Source organism: Hyperolius riggenbachi, chromosome 12 (genome assembly GCF_040937935.1).
Source record: "Hyperolius riggenbachi isolate aHypRig1 chromosome 12, aHypRig1.pri, whole genome shotgun sequence".
Classification (NCBI taxonomy): domain Eukaryota; kingdom Metazoa; phylum Chordata; class Amphibia; order Anura; family Hyperoliidae; genus Hyperolius; species Hyperolius riggenbachi.
Window position 1 is genome coordinate 33,707,968 of NC_090657.1, and position 20,979 is coordinate 33,728,946.

General features: G+C 40.9%; 1 protein-coding gene across 1 annotated transcript in view; it reads right to left on the reverse strand.

Moving 5' to 3' along the window:
* Window positions 1-11,685: 11,685 nt before the first annotated feature.
* LOC137541904 (keratin, type I cytoskeletal 42-like) overlaps window positions 11,686-20,979 on the reverse strand; it is a 92,212-nt gene continuing 82,918 nt past the window's right edge. Inside the window, exons 7-8 of the mRNA XM_068263479.1 lie at window positions 20,463-20,485; window positions 11,686-16,794 (exon numbers count right to left, since the gene is read on the reverse strand). Coding sequence (XP_068119580.1) covers window positions 16,703-16,794; window positions 20,463-20,485 — 115 coding nt within the window. The 3' untranslated portion in view covers window positions 11,686-16,702. The remainder of the gene's footprint in view (window positions 16,795-20,462; window positions 20,486-20,979) is intronic.

A 20,979-nucleotide genomic window follows, 5' to 3' on the forward strand; every position in this document is an offset into this window, starting at 1 on the left:
CTCGTCAGTTTGTGAGCTCCACTTGCTGCAAAACAGATCTCTTTAGTAATTAGGCTAACTGTATAATATGGGTGCCTAGTTAAATTGTGGTTCTAAAGGCAATTCGAATTAGCGGCTTTAAAGTGCTACGGGTAAATCTTGGCCATCTGGGTAAATTGAGGCCACGGGTAACTTGCAGCTTTATGGAAGTTGTAATGAGCAGCTTTTAAAGCTGATTTGTAGCCAGCGAAGATTAGTGTTAGGAGTAGGTGGGGAGTGGAGTTAGTGTTAGGCATATATAGGGGGAAAGTTGGTGTTGGGTGAAGTTTAGTGTTAGGTGTAGTTGGGGGGCAAAGGTTAATGTTAGGAGTAGGCAGGGAGAGGTTAGCGTTAGGAGTAGGTGGGGGAGGTTAGTATTAGAGATGATCCAAATAGTTTTCTGGCGGACATCTCCTGGCAAACTTGTGCTGTTCGCAGTTTGCATTTAACACACGTTTTTCAAAAAATGTGTTTGTGTAACGATTGGGTGCTGCAACTCAGACGTCTGATTATTTGTGATCTGCAGAATCACTAATAATACTAGCATAGCTAGCTGAGAGTAAGGTGTGGTGTTAGGTGCAACAGTATAGACTTCTCCAGAGGAGCTGGAGGGTCTACCAACACTAATAACAATACCTTTACCAGAGGAGCTGGCAAAGTACTCATAATGAAAGGATTAACAAAGTTTGGCTAAACCTTACCAGAGGAGCTGGTAAGGTACTAACAGCACAAATGACTGAATAGTTTAACTAGACCTTGCCAGAGGGGCTGGCAAGATACTATCAGTCACTGGAGCTATATAAGTAGGTCGGAACCTAGGGGCACCAGAGGGGCTTGTAGGTTCTAACAGCTAGAGCACCTCACCAGTGGCAAGGGCCCACTGGTGAGTAGAATAGTCAGACAGGCAAGGTTTGATAACAGGCAGGTAGAGATAGTACAAAATCGGCAGGCAAGAGAGTAGTTAATATCAGGCAGAGGTTCAGCAACTTTAAGTCAGAAAGGCAGAGGTACAGAATCGTTTTAGCAATAGCAAGGTCAGAGAGTAGCCAGAATCATACACAGGTTATCAGAGTACAATGTAATAACTAACTATAGATAGATGTATATTGCAAACACTGCATATACATCTATCAACAGGAACCTCACTAGGTCTGAGCGCTAACACGAGTGTATTCGCAACAGCAGACAAGTTGCCAATGATCCGTGAAGGCTTAAGAAGCCGAGGAGAGCCCAGCGCCATGCCCCCTAGCAATCAGCCAATCCGAGCGGCGCGAGTCACTGCTGACGTCAGCCGACCGGCAGGTCAGCTGACGCGCCTTCTTCCAGCATAAAGGTTCTGTCTCCGCGCGCGCGATACAGAGACCCTATGAGCAAGAGACAATGCCGTTCCTGGCGTGCTGGATGCCGCTGGGACGGATAAGGCCTGTGAACAGGGAACAAAGGCGGCTGCGGGTATAGCCTGTGTATCCGCAGCCGCCATAGTTTCAGATGTTAGTTTGCAATTTTTACATGAAATTCAATTCCGTCGACTTTAGCGGTTAATAGAAAAGCCTAACCACCACCAGGGTGGGTGGTTAGGGTTAGGCACCACCAGGGGGGGGTCTAGTGGTTAGGGATATGTACAGGGAGGGTTCTGTGTGAGAGTAGGGTTAGGTATAGTTACAGTACAATGTACACCACCAGGGGGGTGGTTAGGGTTAGGCACTACCAGGAGGGTCTAGGGGTTAGGGATAGGTACAGGGAGGGTTCTGTGTGAGAGTAGGGTTAGGTATAGTTACAGCACAATATATGTACAAACTATTAAATTCTGTATATTTACAAAAAGGGGGTCTCTAGGGCTTAGGGATAGGGAGAGATCTGTGTGAGCCTACAGTTAGGTATAATTGCAATAAAATACTTGTAACATCTACCATTGTATTACTATGCTTAATACAAGTGTAAATATTGTTTTTTGTTATAGACGCTATTTGATAATTTATTTCAGAATTTGTTTGTTATAGACGGTATTTTGCCATTTAATTTCCGTTTATTTAACCTATTTAGCACTACATTTTCATTTACAAGCCATAAACGAAAAATGTTGTTTTACATTACAACTTATAATTTCGACTATATCCCGCGCCCTTTTTTCTAGGCGCCCTTTTTTCCAGGCGCCCTTTTTTGATACACGCGGGGACAATCTCGGCTTATTGCTTATTAATAAAACATGGCATATAGGGTGTCATTTTAACTGGGAAGGGCGAAATAATTCAATTTTATGTGTTTTATAGCTGTGAAACATCATGTGAAAATTAGGAAGGATGAAAAATGATAAAAATGTGTATTTTCTGCATTTGTCTCCATACAATGATTAAAAAAATAAAATAGTTCAGGGAAATAAATATTACGCAAAGAAGGCCTAGATTTTACTGAAAAAACATTGTGTATCACTAAAATGGTATAAGTCATTAAAAGTTACTGCTGTATCAAAGTGACACAGCTAAAGTGTCAAAAATGTCAGGAGCCTTAACTCCTTAACCCCCTTGCCGTTCCAATTGTGTCGGCAAGGGGGCGGCGCAGCACTTTTACATTTTTTTTTAAATTCATGTAGCTAGCCTAGCGCTAGCTACATGATAGCCGCTGACAAGCGGCATCCCCCTACCTAAACCGATCGCCGCTGGCGCTCTCTGAAAGCAGGAAATCCCGTTCAGAACGGGATTTCCTGCTGGGCTTTCCCCAGGGTGGGATGACATCAGAGGGAATCCCGATCCACCCCTCTGCGCTGCCTGGCACTGATTGGCCAGGCTGCGCAAGGGGTCTGGAGGGTGGGGACGGCGCGGCGGGTGGCGGCAAATCGGCGGCGACGATCGAAATATGCACGCAGCTAGCAAAGTGCTAGCTGCGTGCAATAAAAAAAAAAATATGCAAATCGGCCCAGCGGGGCCAGAGAAATCCTCCTGCTGAGCTCGGGATAACCGGCAAGGAGGTTAAGGACCAGGGCCCATATGCAATTCACTTTTCACCTGAGTTTTCTCCTAGGAGATCATTTTTCAATTTAAAATAACTTTCCAGCACTTTTCAACTAAAAAAGTACCCAAAAGAAGTTGAAAAAGTGCTATCAAAATTATTATGAGCATTTTCTTGCTTTCTGGTGGCTTAAAATGCATTTTTTTCGCAAGTTTAAAAATATCAACTTGAAGAAAACTAAGGAGGAAAAGTGAATTGCATATGGGCCCATGTGCTTAAACCCCCCTAAAGACCAGGCTATTTTGTACAAAATGGGCCACTGCAGCTTTAGGGCTCGCTGGAGGGCTGCACAACACAGCACACAAGTGGTTTACCCCCCCTTTCTGCCCACCAACAGAGCTTTCAGGACTTTATGCTGTTGTTAGGTGGTCCTGGGGGAGTCACCGCATTCATGCCTATCGGTGTGACGCAGTCTTAAAGAGGTTAAGAGGTAAAAACCGTGGAACGCAAACTGGTTAAAGGAGTGTTTTACGAAGCTTAATTTGACTGTGCATTAAACAGGTTTAACATAGATCCTCCCAACCTCTCATCATCTTTGACCTGAGCATGAAGTATCCAAGGTATTCTAGAACTGTTGAGACACCCTAATAATATTAAAGCAAATGTATGGGCTTATGCACAAATGTTTTAGGCTCCTTGCCCTTTCTACTCTTTAAATAATACATTTTCTTTATTTGCCATGCTAGGATTCTGAGCATTGTGACCCCTCTCATCTTGATTTTCTAACTTCAACTCCTCATCAAAATACTTTCCTTTTTTTTTTTTTTTTTTTGGACCAAAAATTGTTTGACTCATGTAACATAAGATCCCTAACTACTGTTACATACTTCATGTTACTGTTTGTACCAATTTCATCTTTGATATTGAATAAAAAAACAGTGTTAAAAAAAAAAAACCGGTTTAACATAGATGACACAAAAGATTTATATTGCGCTTTTCTCCCAGCGGACTCGAGGTGCTTTAGAGTTGCAGCCTCTTAGGAGGCTCTCCAAGGCGATCAGGAGCATTGGGGAGCCTTGTCCAAGACTCCTTACTGTTTTATGGCTTGAGGCAAAATTCAAACTATATATATATATATATATATATATATATATATTTTGCAGCAATTTCAGGCAGTATGCTTTCCTTCACGCACAAGCTGCAGCTGCAGGAAGATCAGAGAGCAGAACGGTACATGGAGAGGAGGCTAGCAACAAGCAGTGCATAATTGCTGTGTGCATCAGACAAGCTCTATGATTCAGGCAGAAGCAGCAGAGCAGAGGGGGAGACTGAAAAAGCTCAGCTGAGTGTAGAGCTGAGGCTGCCCCCTGCAGTCATCTGGCCTGAATCACATGAATTCAGTCTGCTTCATAGTAGGGCCCGGCCCTTAGTATTACTTGAATTCTCTCTCTGTACTCAGTTGTCTGATTCTCTGTCTGATATTATTTGAGAAAGTCATGGTGGTCGGAGATAGTTTAACAGCTCCAAACGTAGCAGAATGATTGGGTTCTGTCTGGAAGGAAGTTCTTATCGTTGTTTACACATCAATGCATAAAAAAAATCAAAGGTAATTTAAACTCACCTAATCCTGACACACAGAGCTGAATTTACTAAGGTGTAGCAGGGATGGAGAACAGCGAAAAACGTCAAGTTGATTTCAAAGAAGGGCCAGAATTCTGGAAAGGCCATAAGGCTCCCTGCACACCGCAAATCCGTTTTGCATTTCCGATTTTTCCCTGAATGCAATCAACAAAAAAACGGAGGAAAAATGCAGCATGCAGTAACGATTAAAAATCAGAATCTGATGTAAAAATCGGAATCGTGTGCAGGGAGCCTTAGAGGTGGTACAGGGGACTGCACATAAAAGTTGAGCCACAAGAAAGATGGCCAGGAGCGGAAAAAATAGAATTCTTGCCTTGCTTGCAAGGCCCTCAATCCCAATTGCGGGGACAATAAAGCTGCATCTGAACAGCCTTTCTATCCCAAAATAAGTTCCTTGAGCTCCCATAGGGTTTTTTTCCTTTTGGTAATTCTTGTAAGGGCCAAGAATACCTAGGTGAGAAGTAGGGAAAGACCGGAAGCCCATTGGTGCAGTATCGTTAGGTATAGGGAGGATAAAATCATATAAATACTCACAAAGGTGGGTTGCAGTTCCTGCAAGCACCGTATAGGCCTGCAGGGAATTAATCGTCCCCGCTCGGTACTCCAGGTCCTGCTGGACACTGAATGGTCACTCTCCTGTAGTACGATATACTTTCCAGAAAAACTGCAAAGCTATTACCTCTAAAGGAGGTCTGACTGGTAGTGTCATAAATCATCCTGGTATCCGGTATCATCCTGATTCAAAACTTCTGACTGGTAGTGTGTAGGGTGGAGGAGCCCAATGTATGTTCTATTCTGGTATTTTTAAATGCAAATAAAAAAAAATATAATAAAAAGAGAGGTAATTGCTTACCTCTCCAGAAGATGTAGACACCAGTTCAACTGGAAAAAGTTTTTATTCAAAAAGCAATCTGACAATGCATTTCACGGGTCATGGCCCGCTTCATCAGGGCAATACAAAATGCCTCGATAGCATAGGGGATAGAGTATAGGCGCCTCTAGTGGAGCTCCCATACTTGAGGTGACTCTGTGGCCTCTTCTGTTCACCAGGAATCCTCTGTCGCACATGACAGCACCACATGGTGCATAAGGAAAAAGGCTGTTTTCTGTGCCAGTGGTGAGCCTGTATTTCACATTCTCATAATTTTGCACCCTAATTCACAATTTGGATGCAAAATTGTAAAGTAAAATATCAAGAGAAATCCTAATTAATTTTGTTTGTAACCGGAATCAGAAACTGTAATTTTGTGCCAACTTTAATGGCTAATAAAGCTCCCATACATGCTATCACTACCAAATTGTTATGTATGTTAAGGGGGATAGTGGGAACGAGTGTAAAAAAACAAACTTGTTTTTTAGAAAATCCATTTAAAAAAAATGCAAAGGAAAAATTATTTTAAAACTGTCATTTTTCTGAGTTTAAAAACTATTTTTTCCTTTTGCATTTTAGTTTTTTCCTTTTGCATTTTAAAAATCTATTTTTTTTTAATGTGTTGCTACTATTTCCCTTAACTTCTTGAGGACTGCAATGTTAAACCCCCCTAAAGACCAGGCCAATTTTGACTAAATTGGCCACTGCAGCTTTAAGGCCTAGCTGCAGGGCCGCACAACACATCACACAAGCGATCCCCCCCCTTTCCCCCCACCAACAGAGAGCTCTGTTTTGATCGCCCCCACATTGTTTATTTTTTTTATATAAATGTCTTTTTTTTTTTTTTTTTTTTTTTTTATAAAATTTACAATTTTTTTTTCCCTTCCTTGAAATTCCTCCCTTCCCCAGCCAGCCAATAACGCGATCGGCTTCAGCCTATGAAAGCCAATTGCTTTCCTGTGGGCCAGGGGGACAATGTTAAAATATGAAAAATACAATACAATGTACAATGTTAAGACGACGGCCTTCTGAGCGGCGATCCCCCCCCCCCCCCCCCCCCCCCCCCGAGCAGGAGATGCACGCGCAGCTTCCTCACGATCTCCTGCAAACTGCAGCCCCGGGACTTGACGCCAATTGGCATTAGGTGATCCTGGGGTTGCCGCCGCGTTCACGCCCATTGGTGTGACGCGGTCTTTAGGAAGTTAACATATGTAGCAACTTTGGTGGTGATAGCATTTATGGGGACTTTGCTATAAACCGCTAAACTCGGGACAAAATTACACAATTGTGCATAATAATGCAACATTACGAATGAATTACACAAAATCAATTGTTTTTATTCATAATTATGTATGGCCATAATTGTAAACGTATGTGCAAAATGTTGCATAATTGTAAATGGCAAATTATGATCATCACTACTCTGAACCAATCCAAGCTCTGAGGAGTGATATGAGGGGGAGGGGGCTGTAGCATCATCAAAAAGGTGAATGTGTTTGTTTGTTTTTTCCTTTCATTTGGTGTTAACTGGTAAGCAATACATTTCCTGTACATGTTTCCTCATTTCTTGGGTAGTATTTAAAATGTTTATCTCACCCTTCCTGGTTCCTGCAGTGATTGGCTCTCTCCTCTCACTCTTAATGGCGTCCTCTTGTGCTCGCATGTACCTGGTCCTGGTTTGATGACATCATCTCTGCTGGGGGATTTCCAGAGGTTTCTCCTCAAAAGGGAGGAATTCTGAATCTTCAGGATGGGCACCCGGTACCCCAATGGACTTGAAATATGAAATGGGATGTTATCCTGTCTTAGGACATTTAATCACTATTATTTTTTCTTGCTTGCATTGATATCTTTAACCTCCTTGGCGGTCTGATTCTTTCCAGATTTTAGGGTCTAAAAGCGGTGCAATTTTTTTTCACTCTTTCAGACCCTAAAACCTGAAAAAAATCATTCTGGCAGGGAGATCTGCAGCAAAATAAAAAAAAAATGTACCTTCCTGGGCTCCTGTGCTGCAGTTTTCTCTTTGCCCACAAGATGGCGCTAATATACATATAAACGAACTTCTCTATATTTCTCTAATATAGAGAAGTTCATTTTCAATATTAGCCCCGCCCCCGATGACGTCACGCTGCCACCACCGCTCTGCTGCCACCACCACGGCTGCGCTGCTCCAACTGGCTGCCGGGTCCCCGGAAGAATAGCGGGGACATGGGGGATCCCGGCGGCCAGGGAAAGACCCCACACTGCCGGGGAGAGAGGCTGGAGTCCCGCTGCGCAGCGAGATCGCGTGCGGGACTCCACAACTTCAAGTAAAGCTCTGCAATGCATACCCCGACCTGAGCTCGGGATCACCGCTAATAGCTTGTTTTTTCTACCCCGAGCTCAGGTCGGGAAAACCGGCAAGGAGGTTAATGCTTCCTCAGTGGTACTACTACTATTCTGAATATTTATATATCAGCTGTATGTTTTTACTCAGAAGCACCTTTGATTGCTTTCTACATTCATATATTTGCAAGGGAACGTCCCCCTCTGGGTTGTGTTTTCACACCTAAAGGGTGGAACAACTCCCAATATATGTCCCTGAGGGCTCTTTCACATTAGGGCAGATTTTCTGCGTTTCAACGCAAAGGATAAAGTTTGCGTTACCCAAGGTGAAATGAAAGTCCATAGACTTTCATTTTAGCTTTCACATATAACGCAGCCTTATTGTGCGTTGCGTTACACTGCACCCAGGCGCAGTTTTTCGGCCAACGCTAGCTTTATGCGTTACAATGTTAGTCAATGTAAAACGCACACTATGCGCGTTTTTAATCCGTTAACGCAGGCAATCAGTCCCAGAATGCAACAGAGGAACAATGTAGAAAGTTGAAAACTAAAAGAAAAAAAAATTACCTGCGTTTTCCTATGTCCTGTAACGCATTGAAAACGGATTAAAAACGCACACTCACTGCAGTGCACTGCAGTGAAAAACCCATTAAAACGCATACAACAAAACGTATGCTTTGAGCGTTCTCCAACGCAAGCTCTGATGTGAAAGAGCCCTGAGTGAAATGCAACATAAAGTACTTTTTGTCCTATGTTACTGTCACATACAGTAGTTAGTAAAATTTGTTTACAGAACTGACAGGCGGTGATGGGCCAAAATTTCGCATCAAAATTTGCATTTTTGCATCGTAATTGCAATGTGAAATTTTAGGGAAAATCGTTATTGATTTTGTATGTAATTTTGCGAAATTTTGTTCAGAATTTGGCAGGTAATAGCAAATCCCCCTTACATGCTAATACTACCAAAATTGGTACATATGTTAAGGAGAATATTGGGTACAAGTCAAAAAAATAATTTTTCCCAAACACATTGTAGTTTTTTGAGAAAATCGATTTTAAAAATGCAAAGAAAAATGGTTTTTAAACTGTCATTTTTCCAAGTTAAAAACCATTTTTTCTTTGCATTTTTTAAATCAATTTTCTCAAACGATAGGGCTGTTTGGAAAATTCTTTTTTTTCTCTTGTACCCACTATTCCCTTTAACATAGGTAGCAATTTTGTTATCCGTAGCATGTATGGGGGCTTTGCTATTAACCTCCAAAGTCGGCACAAAATGATGCGAAATTTTGTGAAAATTACACACATTTCTATGCGAAATTGCAAATGACTACGAAATCAATTTAGTTTGCAAATCATAATTAAGTATAGGTGTGATTGCAAAAATGTACGCAAAATTTAGCAAAATTGTAATTTTGCTGAATACTATCATCACTGGTTTTAAACTAGTCAATCTCCTTATGGAGGATTCCCAGGGCTTTCTTTATTTTAAAACCACTGTTGAACTTATTTACTCAGTTCAACTGGCAAAACAGTGGTCAAATGGAAGGCTGACCCGGCATCTTTATAAAAGGACTCAATTTAAAGGATCTATACAAAGATTAAAGGAAATACTAAAAATCCCCCATAAAGAGTCCAAAACCAGATTTGATTTTTTTTTTATTACCGAATATAAGCAATGTCGACATAGGAGAAAAGTAATATATATGCATTTCATTTTGGGACAAATGTACATTGTATATATACAGGTTCTGCTCAAAAAATTAGCATATTGTGATAAAGTTCATTATTTTCTGTAATGTACTGATAAACATTAGACTTTAATATATTTTAGATTCATTACACACAACTGAAGTAGTTCAAGCCTTTTATTGTTTTAATATTGATGATTTTGGCTTACAGCTCCTGAAAACCAAAAAATCCTATCTCAAAAAATTTGCATATTTCATCCGACCAATAAAAGAAAAGTGTTTTTAAAACAAAAAAGTCAACCTTCAAATAATTATGTTCAGTTATGCACTCAATACTTGGTCGGGAATCCTTTTGCAGAAATGACTGCTTCAATGTGGCGTGGCATGGAGGCAATCAGCCTGAGACACTGATCAGGTGTTATGGAGGCCCAGGATGCTTCGATAGCGGCCTTAAGCTCATCCAGAGTGTTGGGTCTTCCGTCTCTCAACTTTCTCTTCACAATATGCCCTAGATTCTCTATGGGGTTCAAGTCAGGAGAGTTGGCAGGCCAATTGAGCACAGTAATACCATGGTCAGTAAACCATTTACCAGTGGTTTTGGCACTGTGAGCAGGTGCCAGGTCGTGCTGAAAAATGAAATCTTCATCTCCATAAAGCTTTTTAGCAGATAGAAGCATGAAGTGCTCCAAAATCTCCTGATAGCTATTAGCTAGCTACATTGACTCTGCCCTCGATAAAACACAGTGGACCAACACCAGCAGCTGACATGGCACCCCTGCAGAGCCGGGACAAGGTCCTCCAGCACCCAAGGCTGAGACACCAAAGTGCGCCCCTCCATCCCTCCCCCCCCCCAGCCATCACACACTGATTCTTATTAGACTAAGAGGCGCCTCAGGGCCCACGACCTCCCCAACACCTTAATATCTAGTTATCTGGCTTGCAGTCACTGCCATGTATCCCCTTTTCTTATTTCTTTCTGCTTCAAACACAATTAGCAATGACAGCTGAATGAATTGTGCGCCCCCTCCTACACTGCGCCCTGAGGCTGGAGCCTTTCCAGCCTATGCCTCGGCCCGGCCCTGCACCCCCGACCATCACTGACTGTGGGTACTTGACACTGGACTTCAGGCATTTTGGCATTTCCCTCTCCCCAGTCTTCCTCCAGACTCTGGCACCTTGTTTTCCGAATGACATGCAAAAGTTGCTTTAATCCGAAAGAAGTACTTTGGACCACTGAGCAACAGTCCAGTGCTGCTTCTCTGTAGCCCAGGTCAGGCGCTTCTGCCTCGGTTTCTGGTTCAAAAGTGGCTTGACCTGGGGAATGCTTGACCTGTAGCCCATTTCCTGCACACACCTGTACACGTTGGCTCTGGATGTTTCTACTCCAGACTCAGTCCACTGCTGCCGCAGGTCCCCCAAGATCTGGAATCTGTCCTTCTCCACGATCTTCCTCAGGGTCCAGTCACCTCTTCTCGTTGTGCAGTGTTTTCTGCCACACTTTTTCCTTCCCACAGACTTCCCACTGAAGTGCCTTGATACAGCACTCTGGAAACAGCCTATTCATTCAGAAATGTCTTGGTGTCTTACCCTCTTGCATGAGGGTGTCCATGATGGCCTTCTGGACAGCAGTCAGGTCGGACTCGGCAGTCTTACCCATGATTGCAGTTTTGAGTAATGAACCAGGCTGGAAGTTTTTGAAAGCCTCAGGAATCTTTTGCAGGTGTTTAGAGTTAATTAGTTGATTCAGATGAATAGGTTAATAGCTTGTTTAGAGAACCTTTTCATGATATGCTAATTTTTTGAGATAGGAATTTGGGGTTTTCATGAGCTGTGTGCCAAAATCATCAATATTAAAACAATAAAAGGCTTGAACTACTTCAGTTGTGTGTAATGAATCTAAAATATATGAAAGTCTAATGTTTATCAGTACATTACAGAAAATAATGAACTTTATCACAATATGCACATTTTTTTAGAAGGACCTGTATGTGTAAACATATATTTTAAGTTGTCCAATTTTTCACAATAGTGATGCTTTAATTTTGGTGTTTGTTTTTCAGTTTCAGAAATACATCAGAATGGAGGTGTTTGAGTGTAGCAGCCCATTTCACAGCTTCTCACCAGGAAGATCTGATTGGAGAATGTGGACAGGAAGAAAATGGTACCCAAGTATAAGAACACAGCATACAGATGCGGTAAGGTGATGTCACAATTCTTTATTTTTGCATATTGGGCAGACATAAGGACACAAATACAGATGTATAAACCTTCACAGCTCTTTCATTAGTGCTTAGACAAAATATAGAAAATGCATTAGGTGAACATTAGCTCATAAATACATACAGTATTGTAAACGCACCGAATGTGGTTTATTTATTTTTTTCTTCCCACCATATCCTCTGCATTATATAGATATCATTCCCAAACCTCTTGCCTACTTACTCCTTTTAATACAAAACTGGCTGATATTAGACAGGTACTTTCTGTTGCATGCTAGTTGTATTTAGCTGAACCCCATTTATAATGTTAAAGGTAAAATGTCTTAAAATAATGGCCCTTTTTGTTAAGCTGCTGGCATGTAGCCTTATGTACAGTATACGTTGTTACTCTGGACCTATCCTAAAACTTGCAATATAGTCTCAGGCCCAGTGCACACCAAAAACCTCTAGCAGATCCACAAAACACTAGAGGTCTTTGAAGCAGATTTCTGAGCGATTCTAGGCATGATTAGAGAGGTTTTCTAAGCATGCCTAGCGTTTTTTGGAGCGTTTTTGTGTAGCAGATTACAAATATTGTTACAGTAAAGCTGTTACTGATCAGCTTCTGTAACAAAAACGCCTGGAAAACAGATCTGATCTAGCATTTTTCAGAGCGGTTTTCCACTTTCCTATACTTTAACATTGAGGCAGAAACGCGTCAGAAATCTAAAAAATGCTGCAGCCCCCAAGTTTCCATATGTGGAAAAAACGAACCGGTCTGGTTGGCACCAGCCCATTGAAATACATTACCCAAGTGGTTTTCAAACCACTAGCATTTTTAGCAGCGTTGTAAAAATGTAAACAAAGCAGATTACTTCCGCTTGTGTTTACATTTAGCCTGCGAGCCGCAATCGGTGGCACGCAGGCTATTCACGGAGCCCCCCGCCGTGAATTTACAGGATGCAGCCGCTTGCGCGAGCGGCTGTTTCCTGATTAATTATCCTGCAGCCGGCGACGCAGATGTGCGTCGCTGGTCCTGCAGCTACCACTTTGCCGACGCGCGGTATGAGTGTGCGGTCGGCAAGTGGTTAAAAATAACAATATATATATATCTGTGTTATTGTTATATTGTGTGTGTGTGTATATGTGATATATCCTTTTTAAGCCTTATCCACGGTGTAGGTGCCGCTGCTTTATTTAGTTTTTGCCTATGTTTGCATATGTACCTTGATTTTTGATCACTGCCATCTATTTATGCTGCGCCCTTTTGCATTTCTGTTTGCTGTTTGTGCTGCACCCTTTTCTATTGTTGTTTCAGCAGTAGTGTGCACGTTTACTAGGTGTCCTATGTAAACAACATTTGTGTACTTATTCTCAATATTAATCCGTTTGCGTAATTATTTATAATACTATGATGACTTCCGCAATGAACTTTAAAAACCAGTATGCTATTATAGCTTCCAGGTGATTGAATATCCAGTTGAATATCCATTCTTGTTTTAGATTATGTATTGCACGCTTTACATTAAAATGTTCATATTCAGGTGGTAATTTGGGCAACCATAAATTTAAAGTGTAAATCTACTTTAATTTTAAAACCTATATCGGCACTGTTAAATATTTTTTTATTTATTTTTTTTTTTTTAAATCTTTCCACTTAGGTAGTCTGCAGCCATTTTTTTTTTAATTCCAGTAAGTGTAAAGTTCATATTTTTGCAAATATGGCAACTGTACAGTCATTGAGTACTCTTTGGTGTACAGACAACTGTCATATGACCACTTCCGTTTTTCTGTCTGAATAATTTCTTTGTCTGAACAAAAAAAAAAAACACAGAAAAAAATGTAAAATATTGAATGGTGATGTATAAGAGTTGAGTATTTCATATTTGTAATTGTCATTTAGCTCACTTGTTGTTTATACAGATATTATGATAATTATTTTTTGAATGGTAAGCTTTGTGGTAATTTGCTTAGATGGAAAGAATGCTCAGAGTACAAACTAGTAAACCACTATGACTACTTTCATCAGCACCTATCTAACACCAGCCAGTAGTGTATTTCCTACAATTATCCAGACCTTACAAAGCACTAACCATTTTTGAACATTCAGGCCATACAAAGGCCCTAACCATTTTCAAACACTCATGCTAAAAATATCACCTTCATTAACCTTCACTAAAAAAGACTTACAGTGTGGGGAATTTTGTGTGAAAGTCAAGAGAAAGAAAGTTGAATACACAATAGAATTTTTCCTTGAGATGGAATGTATTTTATTATCCTTGGTGGCAGTCAGGTAGTGCTAGGAGCAAACATTAGTTGATGCTCCATACTGGAAAATCTTTGTAGCATTAGTGAAAAACCTTAAGCATCCATAAAAAAAAACGGAGACAAGATTTTTTTTTTCTGGTTTCAACCATTGTCCCAGGCAAATTTGTATGGCTGGCCATTACAAAAAAAAATACAAACCGTACAATTTAAACATATAGAGTAAGTTGATGCATATGAGAGGCTTATGGTTGCTTTGGTTTTCAGGCACTTCTTTGCTTTCATACATAATTCCCACTTTCCCTAATGCTGGGACAATTTAGACATCACTTTCAATGATCAAATGACAGGTGGACCATAGAGTGTTGTGAATGTGTATCATGGCAGCAGTTCTATAATACTGGTGGCAGCTGTTGTCCATGTTTATCAAAAGAAAATACTTAAAAAATCATATCGGGAGTCCAATTAGTAAGGAAAAAAAAATAAAAACCATCAAAGTCCCAACAAAGGTGAAATATTGAAAGGAACAAATGACAGCTAATGCTGCAAGTGGAATGACTACATATCTTGGGGTTCCTGGCAAAACATTAATGTGGCCCCAACAACATTGACACACCTTTCCCCGTCTACCATTGGTGACACCTATAGCCGAGGGGGCTCATTTTTCAGGAGTCCAAAAAATAAGTGGGTCATTGGGGACTATCAAGATTCCCCACTGATAACAAATGGCCACACCATCACCTGATCTTGAGTAAAGACTGCTGTATCAGAGGGGAGAGTCAGGCCCCATTCCCACTTGTGCGCCGGCATGCGTCTTGTGAGACAGCTGCTGCCTCTCGCAGACGAACCCCTCTAGCCTCGCTATGCGCGGCTATGGGATTCGGACAGTCCCACACAGAATTATGCTGCAGGGCCTCAGATTTTTCCTCGGCCAAGAATTCGGATGGCTTACAGAGACTTCTATAGGCTGCTAAAATCCATCTGAATTTGTGGCCGGGGATTCGCAGCAATGGAAACCGAGCCTAAGTAGTGGCTCACCACAGATCTGTTCCATCCTGCAGCTGCAGGAGCTGCTTTCCCTGTGGTGACACCCCTGGTTCCTGCTTACCCCGTGATGATAAAATAAGCACACAAACCGCATGGATGCCTGATCTGCCCAAGTATTATGACACAACATGCTAATTGGACATAACATTAAATACAGACAAGTGCAAAATTAATAAACTAAAAGATTTAAAAAGAAAAAGAAAATCATGTAAAAAAAATATAATTTTTGATTAAGACAAAAAAAACATAAATAAACAGGAAAAAATGGCAAATGTACCACTTTAAAGATAAAGCTATGTATGAGTTATCTGCAAGAAATTAAAATTTAAAACAAAATAGATGTTTAAACCGTGTAATATATATCTTTTGGTTCATTAAGTATATCATGTAATGAATTATAATATTTTATTTATCAAAATATACTACAGAGTATACTACTATTTAAATACTGCCAGCTTAAAAAAACTATTTTCTATTATTATTTTGTACAAATATGTAATGACTGAAAATCACTATTAAATATTTTTATATTGCTGCTTTTATGTCTACCTTTAGCAATGATATGTATTAAAATCTTAATGTGTCTCTTGTGTTTAAGCATATGGAACACCGGGATTTAAAGTGTAACTCTGTTGAAGTTTAAACCATTTTACGATACAGTTGGAATCCACATTTGTAAGACACAATATTTTTATTTAGAGCTTAGCTTAATATAATCACCTTTATTTAAATTAGACCTAATTTCTATATTAGGTACACTATAAATCATGAAAAAGGGAGAGCTGGTTAAAATGTGGTTACCTAGCAGCTATTATCAGATGATCCCTCAGTGCTCTTGTTTCTGATTGGGCCATAGCAGGCAATCCCATAATGCTTTGCTAATTTCAGCAGCGCTTTCTTTTCAAAAGCAGGCAGTGAAAAATAACTGTTCTGATGAGCTAGGCAATTCATTATTTTACACGAAGATTACCATTTACATTTCTCAAAAGGAGAAAAAGAACCTAAGAATGCCTAACCTTATTTTCAGTATTCTTTACATAGAAGTAATTATTTTAAAAAGATACAAAAACGGAAAAAAAAGAGAACAGTGTAGTCTGTACATTCATATCGCAATGCTTAAAGATGTAATGCCTAGTTACACAAAAGTCGGAAAAATACTTCCACTCCATTATCAGTAGCGGGATCTAGGCTGCCTATTCAGTTATAAATAAATATCAGTAGTCACGGATTTCTTTGATTTATCGATAAATTAACTGTTAGCATGAATATGTTAAATAACACAAACTGTACCTATAGTATCATTAGTAACCAAGCTGGAGTTTGCAATCTATGTACTCATTTACTGCCAGTGGCATATTCTTAGCTCCCCTATGACCACGGGATGGCATTATGTAAAAAGGTTGTGGCAAAATATAGTTCACATTGTTCAGATAAGTACTGTTAACATCCAGGAAAGTACTGTTAATTTAGGTAAAGAAATTAAGTACTCCTAGCTAATAATGTATGGCAAAATGAGTAGTAGGATCGTTTTTTGGTAAACTCTTGTGCTCTTACATTGCCAGTAAATGTAATAAATATATAGACAGGCACAGTAGGTATGAGACTTCTCCCATTGTACAGTAATGATACATATTGGCACATGTAAACATGGTATGGTTGCCTGCTTGTGAAACTTGTTATATCCCAACAAGACTTTCTCATCTTCACAGTTTCTGGGGTATCTCCGAAATTCTGGAGTTAATCACTCGGCCATTAACCATGTCTTGAACTATAGTCTTGACTTTGCGGTTGACATCTTAAAAGAAAAAAAGAAAAGAATAAATATTTGCTGAATAATTTAATAAGCCAGTACAACTACTAAATGCCATCAATAATTATAAAAGGTTGTTACTTTCAACAGGAGTTATAAATGGAACTAGAATAATTAGAATATTGTGCAAAAGACTATATTTCAGTAATTCAACTTGATAGGTGAAACGTAGATAAATGTATGAAATGTATGAAATAGACTCATCACATGCAAAGTTAGATATTTCAAGCCTGGGGTTTTCATAAGCTGTAAGCCATAATCAACGTTATAAAAAGACAAAATCTTAGACCATTAGAATATTGTGAAAATGTTCCACATTCTAGGGTCAAAGTGTCAGAATCTAATCCGCTAATGAATCCAAAGCAATCCGGCAAGGGTTCCTATTTCATATATTAGTTTTAAGTTGAAATACTGAAATGGACTTTTGCACGATATTGAAATGCTTTCAAGTTTCAAATGTATTTTAGTCGTAGATGGTATCTGGTGGGCTACATCTTTTATAAGCACATAATGGAGGTGGCTCAGCGTTGACTAACTATGTTTAAATGAACCAGTTTCAAGCTGCAACTATCCGTAAGCTGATTGGAGGAACCTTACGGAGGCGGGGAGGGAAGGGACACAAGCGTGGAGCCGCACTATACAGGAGGCGGGGGAGCGGCGGTGAGCTGCAGACTGAGGTAAATGACAGGCTAGCGACAATCTGCATGTTGATAGCGTGGCACTTTTTTTTAATGGAGGACAGCAGAGCACGGGGGAGCCTGGAGAAACAATGAAGGGACACAGAGGCAGGTGATTGTATACAGAATGTGCCTCTGTGTCCGAATATGATTTCACAAACCCACCTCGGGTTCTCTTTAACCACTTGAGGATTACAGTGCTAAACCCCCATAAAGACCAGGTCCCAGGACTTGATGCCAATTGGCGTTAGGCAGTCCTGGGGCTTCTGCCGCGGTCACGCCCATTGGCGTGAGGTGGTCTTCCCATTGTAATGTATGCTGATGGCAAAATAATTTGTAGTGAAGTATGGTCGGGAACTTGCGGAATGTCACCTGAAGACTCTGTATTTTTAGGTGAATTTGTTTGGTCTCTTGGTGAGTTGGTTCAACCTTGGTGGTGGCAGTGGCATAGCAAAAGGGGGAGCAAAGGATGTGACTGCATCAGGGCCTTTGGACCAGAGGGGCCCCAGGGGCTCCATCTCCAACCACAGTATAAGCTTTTTATTGGTCTTGTGCTGTTAATATTCACATCTATAGATGCTTTGAATACTGGTAATCAGTAAAAGTTTCCCAACCCCCTCTTGCGCCTCAGACACTGTGGTTGTCCTTGGCAGGTTTTGGTGTGCCATATCAAATGTCATGTATAAAGTGCTGGAGGGGGGGGTGCAATGTAAAACTTGCATGGGGGCCCATAGCTTCTTAGCTACGCCACTGGGTGGTGGTGGGGGAGGGGGTCTGCAGTGTGCAGCATGCAAAAGAAGGAGAGTTGAAGACTGGTCAGAGGAGAGCCCCTGGCCTGCAGGAGAGGCAGTGAGCTGGAACTTGGAGGATTGGAGAGAAGAAATGGTGTGGAGATTAAGCAACCGCTCCGTTTTCACCAATGAGGACAGGGGCCACCTGCTCTATAGCACTTAGGGTACATTTTTCTTGTTGTTTGTTTGAGGCACATGTTGCCTGTTATTTTGAGCTGTACTGCCTGGCTGTTATTTTGGTTAATATGCTGCTTATTTAGGGTGATATACTCTGTGTTTTTTGTGGGGACATGCTTTCTGCTGTTAGTTCGGGGACATCCTGCATGTTATTTGGGGAAAAAAATCACAATTTTTTTCAAGGACATCTAGATTGCTAATATTTGGGTGATATGCTGCCTGTTATTTTGGGAGATAAGATCATGCCTATTATTTTGGAGGACACCTTGCTCAGCTGTTATTTTGGAGGACATGCACATGATAGTATTACTCTGGGGATGCTTCTGTACTATTGGCCCTCTTTTACACTATGCACTGAAACTGATTTTAACTTCCCATAGCAGTGTGAACTGAACCATAACATGGGCTTTACTTATAACTGAGAGCAACTGATATAGTGTAAAAGGTCCCTTACTGCACAACTTCACAGGAATCACCTCACCAAAATGTGAAGCCCATCACCACTCTGCTGGAAAAGGCTTCCCCCAACATTCCTGTTATATGCTGGCCACACCCCCATCTCAATTGAGCCATGCCCTTTTTCTTCCTTTTACCACAGCACTACATGCTGTGCCATCCACGACCACATTATATTTTAATTTGTTTTCTTCAAGTGTTCCCAGGGCATCATTTACTAAAGCCATAATCGCCGTAATCAGATTTATTGGCTCTGCGATCCAACAAATCTGTCAGTTCCTCATGTACAACACTGACAATTCCCATGCATACATGTGACAGTGAAGTTGCATATCACACATTCACTGAATAAGTCATGTGTGTCAAAAGGAAATCTGTGAATGGATAAGTCAACCCCCCAAAAATGTATCTAGTTTACTCATAGACATCCTTAAAGAGCTATAGGACCCTCCCACCTCCCTAAAACTTCTAAAACCATAAATGTAAAACTTTATTACACTGTAAAATAGCACACACTTAGAGGTAAGTTCAAGAATATGCTCTCTAAATGTGCCCAACCTATTAGATTTGCAGTATCAATATCCGGCTGATTCAATCCTAATGATCAATTCTGTAACGTGGCCAAACAATCAACATTTTTTTCGATTTCTGTCCAAAGTAGATTAAAACAATTGATTCAGCATGCTGGTAGGATCTCAGTAGGGCTCAGCCGGGTCCAACAGTAGCTGTTTTAGATTTTCTGATGGTCAAACAGTGCAATGCCTGATGATCTACATCATGAAATTCTCTAAAAGTTCCTCTTTACTTTCAATGGAAAGAGTCACATGTTTATTTAAAACCACACTGTAATGGTGGGACTGAATTAACACAAAGTTGCACACAAGAAAATACTTTTTTGAATTTCTTTTTTTAAAGGAAACCAGAGCCGAGTAAACTTTTTTCTTTTTTTTTTGTCTTCACCCTCTTTTGGTTGGTACCAGGTCCCGTAACTGTGGCCAGTCTGCGCAAAAGCAGTGCAACCTCTACGTATCTCTCTGGCTGCTGGAGAGATACGTAAAGAGCGCACTTCTCTTGCGTCAGACTGGCCACGACTGGAGGAAGTTATGGGATCCGGTATCGGAGCAGAAGAAGGTAGAGGACGGCAACGTGGGAGTGATCCATTCCGATGGGGCTGGAGGAAGCCCCAGGTATGTTTAAAACTTTTAAGCTTACTCAGCTCTGGTACACTTTAAGCTATAGAAATGAAGAGGGAGGAAATCTGAAATGTAGGTCATCGATAGATGCCAAGGAGGCCTGGACATCCCTGGGGACACACCTAAGCATGACTACAATCTTAGTTTGTGTACAGATGAACATGGTCTCTTAGCAATGCAAAGCAAAACATCATGCTTGTTCTTTCTGGGCCATTAGTAAATCAGTCATAGTATAATTCAAACAAACATTTTACATCTTTTTTCCATATGCCATTTTTATAAATACACAGCTAATCTCTTAAAGCATTATGCTCAGAGCCTATATGCAATAAAACAATAAAATTGTAAATAATAATTACCTGTTGAGTGGTTTGATAGCTCACTGAAAAATAAAGCACAAAAGAAGTCCATAAAATATTTGATTGCACTGCAATTCACACATGCAAATTAGCTAAATGCTTTAATTTTATTAAAGGGTTTCTGTAGTTGAAAAAAGTGCCCCACAGGTACTCTCACCGGATCATTCCAGCACTGCATCCTCCCAAATGACCGCTGAGAAGGGCTTGTCAATGGCTCGCACATGCACAGTAGCCAGGTCTGGGCACCACAGGAGCAAGGGCAGGTGGGCAGCAGGCTGGAGAGGTGCAGCTGGCAACTGCATTTTCAATTGCAAGCTTGTAGTTGGCGGTTGTACACTCCTGACTGCTGCCTGGGCACTAGGTGTACATCTGGCAGTCAGTGCCGGCAAGGCAATGACACCTGTGACTCTACTCGCTGAGTCCAACTCTGTCTCCAGCCTCCCTCTCCCCCTGTAACTAGGGTTGGATCAGCAACTCGCCTCATCCCTCACCCCCAGCGCTGAAGCATCCTCTCCTC